The 13,711-nt window shown below is 40.6% G+C and overlaps 1 protein-coding gene across 3 annotated transcripts in view; it reads left to right on the top strand.

The window, feature by feature from the left end:
- The window catches only part of PREX1 (phosphatidylinositol-3,4,5-trisphosphate dependent Rac exchange factor 1), a 156,514-nt gene that overhangs the window by 118,363 nt on the left and 24,440 nt on the right, over nt 1-13,711 (top strand). For 2 of the 3 annotated variants that reach the window (XM_065691149.1, XM_065691147.1), the window contains exons 17-26: nt 2,696-2,788; nt 4,059-4,207; nt 5,094-5,179; nt 6,877-7,013; nt 7,453-7,624; nt 8,886-9,073; nt 9,782-9,943; nt 10,476-10,686; nt 11,838-12,099; nt 13,110-13,316. In XM_065691149.1, coding sequence (XP_065547221.1) covers nt 2,696-2,788; nt 4,059-4,207; nt 5,094-5,179; nt 6,877-7,013; nt 7,453-7,624; nt 8,886-9,073; nt 9,782-9,943; nt 10,476-10,686; nt 11,838-12,099; nt 13,110-13,316 — 1,667 coding nt within the window. The remainder of the gene's footprint in view (nt 1-2,695; nt 2,789-4,058; nt 4,208-5,093; nt 5,180-6,876; nt 7,014-7,452; nt 7,625-8,885; nt 9,074-9,781; nt 9,944-10,475; nt 10,687-11,837; nt 12,100-13,109; nt 13,317-13,711) is intronic. The other variant, XM_065691148.1, reaches the window with a different exon arrangement.

Genomic DNA, 13,711 nt, shown 5'->3' with positions numbered 1-13,711 from the left:
TTCTCATTGTGAAGGAATATTGTCTTTTCAGATTTTGTTTTAGTGCCCCAGAGCTGTGGAGCTTTTGAAAGACTGGGGAGACTGGGATAACCTGGGCAGGAAAATAGCTCTTGTCAAATGAATGCTGTTAAGGGCCACAGAAACCTCATCAGTTTAGTGAAGCATCCAGACTTGATGTTATCTGTTACCTAAGAAGTCACTGCGCCTTATGAAATTCTTAACCAACTCAGACTCTTCAGGTGTGTCCAACAGAGAAGAGTTTATACTGGAGACCTGTAGGGGAAGGCTGTGAGAGGAGGATGTGTGTCCTGGACCCTAGTTTAGGAAATGGTGGTTGATCTGCCCATGCTGCCTCTTGCTGCTGCTGCTGCTGCTGCTGTCCCCAAGAGTGTAGGCTGAGGGTTCCTGCCTCTGTATGATACAGGTAAAATAGACCATAGCTCTCTGCATAGCTTGTTGTCGTGTCCTACTCACCCCCAGTTCTCTTTGAGTATGTCCTGACTACGTGTGCCCTCTGGATTTCATTAACCATGCTTATTTTTCGTATGGTCTCATTTTTTTAACATGGTTGTATTTCAAGATGAAACAGCTGCTGCCTTACATTGAAAAAACTGATTGGATTTCAGGGGCACAGAAATAATTCTTGTAGATGGCAAGTTAGTTAATTGCGTTGGATTCCTTAGGGATGAATGGAGTTCAGCTGTGGAATTGCAGGGTATGACTACTTCATAATAAAGAATGAATCATAGCCTCCTCCAGGTATTGCATATTGAATATTATCCATAGTCTACCTTTACATAAGCAAGTGTCCTCAGCACATGAGTGCTGCTGGTATACAAAACACGAGATTTCTTTCTTTACTACATGGTGATAAAGTTCCTGATGTTGATGTATTTGGAGTTTCTTGAAAGTATTTTGGTTCTTTGCTTTCAAACAACACATTTTTGCAGTACTAATGAACAGAGAAAGGTAGGCTATTAAAAAAGATAGCATATTAAAGATCTTCATGCATAGCAATGGTAGCTGCACCCAAGAGACCGTGTCACTTTGTGTAGCTGCTGACTTCTGAAGTTTGGCAAATCAAAGCCTCTGATTTTTTAGTATCTTTTTCACATATGCTTTCAAAATCCAGCAAAAGAAACTGAACAGTTCCTTCAAATGTAAAATGAGAACTGGGGGGCAGAGCTAGCCTAGAAATTTTCTACTTAATCCCTAATGGGAAGTGGTACAAGTACATTTGGGCTGAAGCTCAATAATCTAGCCAGTGATAACCAGATTTTCTAAGCTGTCCTTTTATTAAACATGCCTAAATAGCACTGTTTCTGAAAATATTTAGGTAGAACTATCTAAGAATGGCAAAATTCTCTTTCAGTCTTTTTACTTTCTTGTCTATCACTTAATCTCAGCATCATCTGATGAGGATTTTTTCCCTGCACATATCCTGTCATGCATTGTTTTAACACAGCTGTATGGCTCCTGCTGGAAAGGATGGTTCTATTTCTCTTTTTTTCTAAGGTGAACTCCAGCAAAAAGACAAAGCTTATGAGCTGCTGGCATTGACTTGCATAGAAAAGGGACAGTATTTTAAATTAGTGTAGGAATCATCAGAATCAAGGGAATAATACACAGTAATTTTTTCCCAGTGGCATGCTAGATCATAGCTAGCTTTATTTTGCCTTTTAACTCACTTCTAATTTATCAGATGGTTCTTAAATGATTTCACTTGTCCACTTACCCAGGGCCAGGCTTGCTTTGCTTTGGTTTGTGTTTTTTGCAATGAGAAGTGAGTCATTCAGCTTTTTTTCCCTTGTTAACAAACCACGAAGAAAAGGACAAGGGAAACCTTCATTTGCCATGATTGATAGGGTTGTAAAAACTATTTATAAGACAGGTCTGTGTGACTTCAGCGCACATAAGAGGAAGCAGATTCTCAACAGCAAGAGCTACCAAGTCTCCTGTCAACCATAAAAGGTGCAAACTGAGCACAGGCCGTAAGTCTCATTTTAGCCCTAACACAAATCTCATGTGTCTGCTCTTCTGGGAGGGACCTACAGATGTCAGAAGTTGTTCTCTCACTGGTCACCCAGAATTTTAGCCTGACTACAATGATGTACATTTATGCAGTATTTAGTATTATCTATAACAGGCCTGAGATCCCCAATTTCTCTGAAGCTGATAGCTGAGAAGGAATCACAGATCATTCCTTATTGGGTATGTGGGAGGTATTTTAAAAAATAAATAAATGATTACAGTCTGATCTGTAACTACATTCACCAATGGAAAATACTGAATATTGATGAGTTCTGTAATCTAAAAGTGAAAGATCTAATGACAAACGAAGGGCTAGAAGTTAAAACCAAATTCAGTTTCTAAAGAAGAGTTAATTAGCCACTGAAACAAACTCTCAAGGGCAGGATTAGATTCTTCACTTCTTAAAGACTGCAGATCATAATTGGGTAACCTTGGAAATTCTGCTTTAGTATAGAAAGGGCTCAATGCAAAAATAACTCAATTACATTTTATGGTTCGTATTATGTAGGAGATAGACCAAAAGACTTAGTAGTCCCTTTCAGCCTTTAGATGTACAAGTCTGTGTCAATCATGGCTTGCAATGAAAAATCCAATTTCTCATCTCCATCCTCATCTGTTCAGCCAATTCAGTAGTTATGAAGTATTACCTTGTGGTTTTTTTAAGATTTTACCAGAAGAGGATGACTATGGGTTTGACATAGAAGAAAAGAACAAAGCAATTGTGGTGAAGTCAGTTCGACGTGGGTCTTCTGCAGAGGTAAGACCTGACATTCATTAGTATTTTGGGTTTGGTACCTAAGAATATTTCAATGTTTCAAAAAGGTACAAAACCATCCTTTGAAAGTCTGATTTGTTTTAATAATAGCTAATAGAAAATTGGGTGTCTTCTACAATTTCTGTGGTAATAAACTGTTTCTGTAAACTGCCAAGTGATTTGGCATATCTGGGTGACTTGCTGAGTGTTTTCCATAAATGACAGGACGACAGCAGTATGGGTGTGATGATCACGTACCTCGGGTTCATTAGGAACTTAAAGTTGAGGAAGGAGGGAGAGTAACAGTCTTTAATCTTAGACACACACTGTCTAATCTTTCTTAGGCTGGTGAGTTACATCCCAGCAGGGTAGCAGATTTTTATTTGAAAGCTGCTAGTTTGTGGGGTTTAATATGGGACTTTGTACCTCATATATGCATGGATTTGCTATGATTGTGTCTGCAGGTAGGTATCCTGTATGCATCAGCACTAAGTTAAGAATATAAAGATGTCACCCCCAGGTAAAATGGTTGCAGGTATGCAAAGAGTTTAACTAATTACACATACATTATAAGTGTAGGAGCTACATTGGGAATATCAGGCCTAGAACATAATGACTTCAGAAATGTATATAGTAATTATTACTTTATAATAAACTCATCAGTGTAAGTAAATGCAATTAGCAGAAACATTTCCATTGAATTATAAACCAAAGTTTCTCAAATTCTATCTTAACTTAAAATCTCTGTTTCTAGAGTAAGCACTTAAAGCAGTTTTTTATCACTGCTTTAGAACAGGTTATGTATGTGACTAGGTATAGATTGGGTCTGCATGGGTGAAAAAGATGTCCTTGGCTCCCTGTACCTGAACTGTAAGTTGTGGAAAGTCACACCTCCGTATCTCACACGTCATCACAGCCAGTCTGTTATAGTCCCCTATTCTTTAGCCTGTCCATGCCCCCACCCCCTTTTAATAGTCTCATATTAAAAAAGCTGTAGCAGAGAAGTACAAAGATGCACCCATTGCAAAGTCAGATACATCTGTGGAGTAGCGTATTTATTCAGATACTGGTGAAATCTCTTTGTTTCCTGTAAATGCAGAAAACTTTAGGGTGACTGACAAATGATTTGATGAACCAACATTGTATGTACAGTATTCCGTATGACAGTGATCCTAGGAACAGCCGTAAGTAGAGAACTGTTGAACCTTGGAGCCTGAATGTTCAGAGATGCTGCTGGTGATCCCAGGTTTTCTGTGGTTTTGTTCCATTGCAGATGGCTGGCCTGCAGATGGGAAGAAAAATTTATTCCGTCAACGAGGACTTGATATTCCTACGCCCATTTTCAGAAGTGGAAACCATCCTGAACCAGTCCTTCAGCTCCCGAAGGCCGCTTAGGCTTCTGGTAGCCACCAAATCAAAAGAGTAAGTGCCAAGACGGGCAGAAAGAGAAGATGATCTAGAAACATCAGTTACTAAATAGCTCCTCTACAGCTGATAGTGAAAACTGTGTAAACATTTTCCTATGCAGAAGCTGCTCAAGAAGAAAACAAATTACATGAATGAAAGATTGTTTAGAATGATGAGCTTTGTGCTTCAAGAAGAGGTTGGGATGTATTTTCTGTTGTATTTGCTGTTAACTTCTGGCTTCCTTGTGCTCAAACAGAACTGAAGCACAAGGATTATCATTGTGTCTCAGGTGTGAAGCTTCTCAGACGAAAAGCAATTTCTACCCCATTAAAGCTTGGCTTATTTTTGGATGACTCTAATGATATCAACCCTTACAGTTTTTCAGTCCATTATCTAATAATAAGGCTTTGACCTGTTAATCACTTGAGCATTATTAGATTCTGTAATCCCAGAATTTGCCATAGAATTGAATGTCTCAATGAGCACTTGATGCTGAATTCTAGTCCAGAAGATCTTGTCCAGTCTATTTTTATTTTTTTAATGGAAAAGATGCTCAGCTGGTGTAAGTCAGCACAGCTGCCCTGAAATTTCTGCCTAGAAATGGAAGTGAATATAAATAGCACAGCAAGTCTCTGTCCTGTGTTACTCACAGAATTAATATATTTGGAAGTGCCAAATTTTAATTAACAAAGAGAATCTCCCATCTGCCTTGGGGAACAACGATGGAGTTGGATGATTTCTTCAGGTCTATTGATTTGTTACTTATTTGTAAACTATGTGGGTGCTTTATTTAACCACAAACACAGTGGTGAATGCTGGGGAAAGATGCTGTTAGAGCTGCCCAGAGCTCTGGCAGCCTAACTGAAAATGCTGCATTCTCTTCTCCTTGATTTACCTGCAGGATTATTAAAATCCCAGATTGTCCTGAAGCACTTTGCTTTCAGATACGGGGAGCAGCACCACCATATGTTCATGCAGTAGGAAGAGGTAAGTGGAAAGGCCATCATACGGTTAAGCTTGGAGTACAGCTAAATCTATATACATGTCTATATCTCATGCATGTATATATCTCAATCAAGACAGATCCAGGTTTCATTGTCAGACTTGTTCTGATAATTTAATGCCTGTAAAGGCAAGGGGAACCCCTGTCACAGAGAAAGATCACACTCATATAAAACCACAGAACAACAAGTTCCTGCCTTGAAGTTCTTATAATTGAAGTACAGTGTAAGAGAATGGTATCATTATTATGAGATGAGTGTTGGGTCACTAATCCCATCAACACAAAACTAGGCATAACAATTCTACAGTAGAAGAAACTTGGTGATTCTGCAATCCACAGTAGCGTGGAAGGACTCTGGGGAAAATATTATCACTTGAGCTCTTGCAAGCTGGAAACATGCTTGCTGAGTGAACGTAACCTTGTTTCCCCTAAGACTACTAAGGTACAGCTTTACAGCCCCAGGGGATGACAATGTAAAACTGAGGTGGCTAAGAGAAAGTTGAGGTGTAATGCTACTTCCTCAGTGTTTTTGCCTGTGGTCAGGGAGAGTTTGGACCACTGTAGCTCTGAATATGCTGTGGGATCAGCAGGTTGGTAGATCATGTTTCTTAGTGGGCATCAAAATATAATAAAGACTTCAAGACTATTACCTTTACATTGGCTTATACTGCTGTAAGTTACCAGTGTAAGGTAGAGGGGAACTGCTTTCCTCAGTCTTTTGAAAAGGACAAACCAGTTTGACTGAGATATTTAGTACTTCCGTAACTGAAATGTAAAGTGAGCTACAAATAAAGCACAGCTCTTACCTTTGTTTTCAGCAGATGTATAATATATGACCTTTCAGACACTTCCTTCCTTCAGAACAAATACATACATCTAGATACGTGCAGTTAGTAAACAGGCAGCAGGCAACCCAGCTGCAACAAATGATGTTCCCAGGGCAACATATTTATTACACTTTTTCATACCAGCACCTCTAACTACTTTTTACAAGCTGAAGAGTGCAAACTGGAAGCACCAGCTGGAAAGATTCTCCTTTTTCAGGATTTTGCTGTCAAAAGAAAAACTGCATTTGAAATAAACCTGTAGGAATTTTAAATGATGGTGCCTTAATAATGTTAATCACCTTAACTGTAGATCTCAAGGAAATTGATTTAATGGATTTGGGCCTGAGTCTTGTACATGTGAATCTGGAATGAATCCTTTGAAGTTGGTTATTGCACTCTGGACTTACTCTAGTTTTATGTATATCATAGGGTTTTTTTCTTAGACCATGGCAAATTGTATAATGTGCAAGTGTTCTGTATCTTTCAAGTGCAAAAGCTGAAGCAATTACAACTGTCTGCGTTTAAGCAAGACCTCAGTAACATAATCATAGGGCTAGAAGAGCCCTATAAGAATCCCAAATTATTTTCCACAGGAATTTCAATTTCTATCATGAAAGCATTTAGATCTAGGAGGTCTCTATTTTGCCCAGCACTACTGAAAATACAAAGGACAGATGCATGCTATTTTCGTTATACATCAAAGCTCTCAGAGTAAATACTTACCAGCAAAAGCATGGCAGCATCCAGCTAGCTCTTCTTACTTTCTTAACCAAAAACCTTTTGCAGACTTTCCTGTTTTGCCTTCTACAGTCAAATGGTTTTACTGTCTAACTCCTGTCCTGTTGATTTTTCAGGCTCTGAGGCTGCAGCGGTAGGCCTACATCCAGGGCAGTGTATTTTGAAAGTTAATGGGAATAATGCAACACATGGAAATTATATGGAAGTTCTGGAGCACTTCACAGCCTACAGGACCAGACAACAGGAAGCACTGGTATGAGTACAAAACCTCAAAGGAAGTACATGAATTCCTGCCCTTCTTCTGTCTTCCCATCTTCTGTGCTTTTATGCTCACTAAATATGCAGAACAACAATGTATATGTGTCTCTCTTGACTTTACTCCCAGGCCAAGGCCCTGGTATAACTGAGGGAGCTGATTACAGTTGCCTGTAGGTGCAAACCATCTACAAATAGTACGTATGCCAATTCATACACTGCATACAGTACTAGATATTATTAACTATTGCTAAACTAGAAGTTCATCCAGATACTGGTCTAGATTTTGTGTTCTCTGAAGTTCAGAGGAAGGCTGGGGAAATGTTTGATATTTCGGCCAACTTAGAAGATGTAAAATTTATATCTTTTATAAACCAAACATACAGAGATTTGGGATTTTTACTGAAGTCATAGCTGAAGCCTGTGTCTCTTGAAAGGGATTATACCAGTGGGTGTACAGAACACATGAAGATGCTGAAGAGGACAGAGTTCAGCAAGCAGCATCAACTGCGTATCTGAATGGCAGTCATCCTGGCTCCAGCAAAGAAGATTCATCACTGGAAGGAGGTGCAGAATTGGATCCCCTTCAAAACAGCCAACAGGAATCAGGTAAAGATTCTCCTGGGGGAAGGAAACCTAGGGATGATTCAGAAGCTTCAGGAAACAAAACCGCAGTAGAAATACTAAGTGTGATTATTATTGTAGGATATCTTTTGTCTTAGTAAAGCTTTGTCATAGAATGAGGTCTGCCAGATGAAGTACTCTCTTGGGCTGCAGTTTATTCAGGAGAATAAAAAACTGAGATACACAGAAATAATACCCCTGTGTCTCTGATCTTCACAAGAGAGAGTTTCTGGTGTGAAAAGGCTCAGCATTTTTAGAATCATTGGGTAGCCTCTGCAAACCAGGAATATAATTTCACGTTTTAAGATGAAAGATTTTAAGTTACTTTGACCTGGAGCAAGTTTTCAGAGCATGTTACCACTGTATCAGCAAAAGGTGCGAGTGTATTTCCTCACACTTAGAAAAGTGTAACTCATAAAAAAACATCGCTTTACCTTCATGTTGAGAGCTGATTTGGAAAAGTAGATGTTAGGGAAGAATACTGAATGCAGACTTCATCCAAGGGACCAAGCCTGGATTCTCTGAATGCCATTGGCAACTCCTCCAGGAACAGATGCACATCTGTGCGGATCCTGTCTTAAGGTCAAGTGAGCCTGGTAATCCAGTGGTCAAACAGGGCAGCTCCGCAGTGGAACTGCTGGATCAGTGCCCTGTAGAGGCATGTGAGCAATTCTCTGGCAAATCTCAATCTACTGTAACTTGCATCTGTTCTCTGGTGACAACAGCATTGCTGTGTGTAGAAAATGTTATCTTCTCACCCCACCCCTGCCCTGCCGCCCCACATTGTCTGTGCTGCTATAAAACTATCTGGAGCATTTCCCAATATTGGAGAGAAAAGTGGCAGTTTTCCAGAGGGTCATTACAAACAAGACCCTGAGGTTCATGTACTTCACTGTCCTCTGAAAGCTTCTGCTGGACTCTGCGTGTCTGAATGCTGCACAGAACTATATAAGTAGTGTCCTGTGTGTGGATGTGTGCATGCACACATGGAAGAATATCAGAATGTGTGGATTGGAGCATGTGGATTCTCTGTCACTGTCTCCAGTAGTGGCCAACAGCAAATGCCTTCCTCCAGGATATTCTCCCAGCCTCTAGCAGCATTATTTAGTTCAGAGACTCCTAGATCCAAAGGTTGTGTCTGTGTGTCTTTGCGTTTAATGATACCTCTCAACAGGTTTCCCTTCCCTATTCATGCCTGTGCTCAGATGTGCTTTCAGATGCCTCTAATGACTTATTTTGGTTCCAGCTCAGTCACCACAGACCATCAGCTCTCCACTGGTGATTGGTGAAGAAACACCTCTCATCAGCCTGACTGTGGATAATACCCATCTGGAGCACGGGGTGGTGTATGAATATGTCAGCAGTGCAGGAATCAAATCCTTTGTCCTGGAGAAAATTGTGGAACCGAAAGGTTGCTTCAATCTCACTGCAAAGGTACTGGGAAACAAACATACAGAACATAAACATAAACAGGACAGGAAAGCTGATAACATAGGCATTTTTCTGGTCTTGTCTTGGCTTTTCAGATGAGGTAGCACATGGTCTTCTCAACTCTGTGCTTGGAGTTTTCATCATTAGAATGCACCAACTTATAATAGCTTGTTTGTATGAGCAAGTCAGCAACTGCTTCCATTCAGCTGCTGAGGTAGAGGGAGGGGAGCCATCAGCTGATAGTCCAGATTAATATTTTCAGGCAAGAATTTGCTTTACCTTAGAAGAAAATCAAGAAGCTTTTTCGCCATCTGACAGGCTGGATGGGTCGCTGAAGGAATCGAGTAGAACCGCCGCTACTGGAAAGCAGCAGTACACTTAGTATTTTGGTCACCTGTGACAGTAATGAACTAATAGTAACTGTTTCTGTCACATCCCAGTAACATTACTGTTCTGTCCCATGACAGTACCAGGGCAGGTAGCCTTTACAAGTGGATATTTTGATCCACTTGAATTAGTCTAAAAGCTTCTGAGGAGTGTTTTATGACTCTGGGATTAGCCATGACAGTGGTTCTCAGGCGCTCATAAAGGCAGCTTGTTCTGAAGGCAGCTTTATTCAGCCATGACAGCATGGGGGCTTTGCCACTTACTCAGCTGTATTTTCCCTCGCTGTCAAGTCTCGTATCACTGACATCCTGTCTTTTTGTTCAGATTTTAGAAGCCTTTGCTGCAGAGGACAATCACTTCGTAAAGAATTGCAAAAGACTCATATCCCTGAGCAGCGCTGTGGCCACCATGCCCCAGTATGAATTCCGGCAAATCTGTGACACTAAGCTGGAAAGCATTAGCAGGAGGCTCACCAACTACCAAGAGGTACAACACTACTGGTTATTAGTGAAGCCTCAAAATAGTACTTACTTCATTGTGATAACTTGGTCTTAGTGTTCTTTATTAGTGAATCTCAACTGCTAGAGGTGGGTGTCCTAGAGGCATGAAAACAGCTCTGCAGTTCTTGAAATTGCAAGTTTTGAGGAAAAAAGCCCTTATCTATAAATCACTGCTTCCAGCTTGTCAGTGTGGGTTATATTTGCAAGTTCATTTCCAACGTATCAGTGAATAAGTATGACAACAGAATGATCAGTATCTGATTGGACATGAACGTAACAGTGTAAACAAGCTATATGTGCCTTTTCTGTGCAGTTACCTCAGGTATTTGCAAACAGAGCCTTAGAAGATACAGCCAGTTGCTTTCATTTATTGTTTTATGAGCTCTTTAAAAAAATGCAGTTTTCCAACTGCAGCAGAAATTATGTGATTCTGGAACAGGAGGCAGGAAAAGGATTGTCTGTACTGCATCCGAATTTTTTGCAAGTGAACTAGCACATGCTTGCTTTATTTCTCCCAGTTTGCAGATGACTTGAAAACAAAAGTGAGCCCAGCCTTCAAACAAGCCATCATGGAACCACATTCTCTCAACAGCATGGATTTCTGCCCCACTAACTGCCATATTAACCTCATGGAGGTGTCATACCCCAAAAACACTACCTCAGCAGGGAGGTCGTTCAGCATTCGCATTGGACGGAAACCCTCTATTATTGGTCTTGATCCAGAACAAGGTGATAATTAACTTTCAAATCAAACTGATTTTATCTGCATAAAGAGTTGTGTCATTCCACTGCTCAGCAAGGTCAAAATAAGTTCCAAAGAAACACAGTCTTGCCCTCCTGTTGTAAAACAGCAATGCCTTTAAGCATAGAGAGGCTTCAGGTGAAATGCTTTTAATAGCAGTGTGGTCACCTCATGATAATGAAGTGTCCAGAGTAGTGTTTGCACTTGGCAGAGGTGACTTACTGACTAAAAGAAAAGTGAATGGGGGCTGATTATTGTGCTAGTGCTGTGAAGACAGGCTGAATTTGGAGGGGAAGACGGGAGTCAATCAGATTATAGTGCTGGGGTTTTTGTGTCATTGCTAAATAAACTCCATTCACTGGAGCTGGTAACTTTACTCTGTCAAGAGGATCTATTTTCTGATAAAAGCTGCTACATAGCATTTGTCCTACAACCTGATTATTTCAACATTTCTTCATCATGATCTCATCCAATATGCTTCTGGTTCATTGTCTTAGGAAGGTCAAAGTGCAGGAATATTTGGAAGAGACACAGGGAAGCACAGACTAACCAATCTTCCAAAGAATGGCACTGACCCATCAAAATGAAGTTAATAAAGAAGCCCTGCTTGCTTGAAGTTATTAAAATTCCATAGTATTTTTAATGCAAGCCAAGGTGGTGGTTAGCAATGTACCATGCCAAAGATATCAGCGTTTTTAAATGAAAAGGAACTTTATTTGTATTCTGTAAGGACCTAATCCTATTTCTTTGTGTGTGTGTGTAAAGCTGGAATAATAACATAGACCAACCCCTGAGAACCTGAATTCATTAACATTTCAACAAATGCTTTTAGATACTATCCATGTTGCCTATATATCTGTGGACAGTTGCTGTCATTACTTACATAATTTAACCTGTTTCTGGGCTGCAGTAAATGCAAAAAAATCTAGTTGGCAAGCCAGGAAAAAAAACCCTTCTCTTTTTTTAAGGAACGTTTTTGTCATAAAATGTAATTATGTAAAATAATTCTGTGAAATACTATTTTTTTCCTGTTAAAATTCCACCTATCTTAAACTAAATTTAACTAAACTTAAATCATTATTGGGATGGAGCAAGCAAAGTAATGAGAGCTGCACTAACTAGGCCCTTCAATGTTCAGTAGGTACCTTAAATCCAGTCTCATATACTCAGCATTGCATCACCACCATGGCTGCACCGTCCTGGAGATGTCTGACCCTAGAAGATGGAGATCTTGACAGCAGCTTTGGCCAGCAGAATGGAGGAGCAATTCAGGAAGAAAGGGGACTCAGTTTTCTGCTGAAACAGGAATATCGGGAGATGCAGGACTCTTACTTGCACCTTTTTAACAAACTTGACATTGCAGTGAAGGAAATGAAGCAATATGTCATTCAGATAAATAAGTGAGTAAAGCATCTGTATGCACTGCAGGGAGCAGTGCTGACAGAATGGAGGCACTAACCTCAGCCAGCCCGCTGTGCCTGTTGGCCCTGACTGTCAGACCCTTACACTCACCCCTTCGCACAGACGCTTGCATTACAGCTCCTTGCTGGCTGTGTGAAATCTACTTATGTCCTGTCCACCATTATTGTCTTTTGCTCCTCAAAGTCTACCTGAATTCAACAGCCACTCATTTGCTTACTGTATCTTCCAATATAAGAATCTATTTGGTGCAAAGAGCAGGTTTGGAATTCCATATAGATGTAGTCCCTACCCTTGAGATTTTGTCTGTTATAAGGCAGGCTAAACAAAACCTGCGAATTCAGGCCAGTTTCTCTGTGGCACCTATGTTTTCCTTTCCTCCGTCTTTTTCTCACTGTGGATTTCCCAGTGATTCTAATGAAGGATTTGAGTAGTGTATCTGTGTAGTGTGCAGCTTTGCTGGCAGAAGCTGCAGGGGTGATCTGTGCAGGAGGAGGCCATGACATGCCCTAAGCTACTCACAGTCACCCCCAGGAATCTCGGTAACAAAAAGAACAGCCCATCATGCTCTAGAACTTCAACTGACTGGAATGCCTTGTCTCAAATATACTTAAATGCCTTGGCTCAGTCATACTTAAAGAAGGGTGGTAGCTGCTGGGTAGAGCCAGTGAGCTGAGGCACTGCCTGAGAGGAGAAACAAGTGCCTTGGATGGAGAAAGTGAGGACTCTGGCAAATTAAACCCAGAGCCCTTTCAGGCCATGCTGGTTACAGTGATTAAACTATACCCTGTGGAGGTAGGGTACCTATGGAAACAGGACCTTTTGTGAACCAAGCTTCATGGATTTCAATGAACCCCCTTTAGAACTTGCAATTTAACGTACCTGTGGTCTATGCAGAATGCTGGCAAGGTTGCTTTTGATTTTACAGAGCTGAATTACAGCCTTATTCATTATGCCCACCAGTCCCTAAGAGCTCTATGTTCTTCTGCAGACTTTTGTCCACCATAACAGAACCTACAGAAGGTGGTGCCTGTGAGCCACCATCTACTGAGGAGACATCTCCACCTTCCCTGGGAACAGAAGAGAGTGATCCTGACAAAGCCGAGCATGGTGGAATCAAGAAAGTCTGTTTCAAGGTTTCTGAGGAGGATCAGGAAGACTCTGGCCAGGACACAATGAGTTACAGAGACTCCTACAGGTTAGTGTAAAGATTGTGCCACTTCTCCCTTACTAATACAATGTTCTGAAGTTCTAATCCATGTATGGATTCAACAGGGTATTTCCCAGTCAGTCAGATATTCTATATTCACTTTCTAAAGTATTCACTAGCCATAGTTATTTCATTACATTCACTGCTATGGAGACATACACAACCACAAACCTTCCCTCATAACAATGCCAGAAGGTTAATGCTTCTAGAAAATAGAATAAAATGAAATAAGTAGGTCTGGTGTGACTTTCCCTTTCTGTGTCGTGTAGCTGGAAAGCTCAGCAGTGCAGCAGAGTTTGCAGACTGCCTGGCCCTGTAACAGCCACTGTTGTAAGGGGAGATGTTTCCATTCAGTTCTGCAAACAATTTTCCCAAAAGTCTCA

Source organism: Lathamus discolor, chromosome 11 (genome assembly GCF_037157495.1).
Source record: "Lathamus discolor isolate bLatDis1 chromosome 11, bLatDis1.hap1, whole genome shotgun sequence".
Classification (NCBI taxonomy): Eukaryota; Metazoa; Chordata; class Aves; order Psittaciformes; family Psittacidae; genus Lathamus; species Lathamus discolor.
Note: the sequence above shows the minus strand (reverse complement) of the source record. Positions and strands in the feature narration are given on the sequence as shown.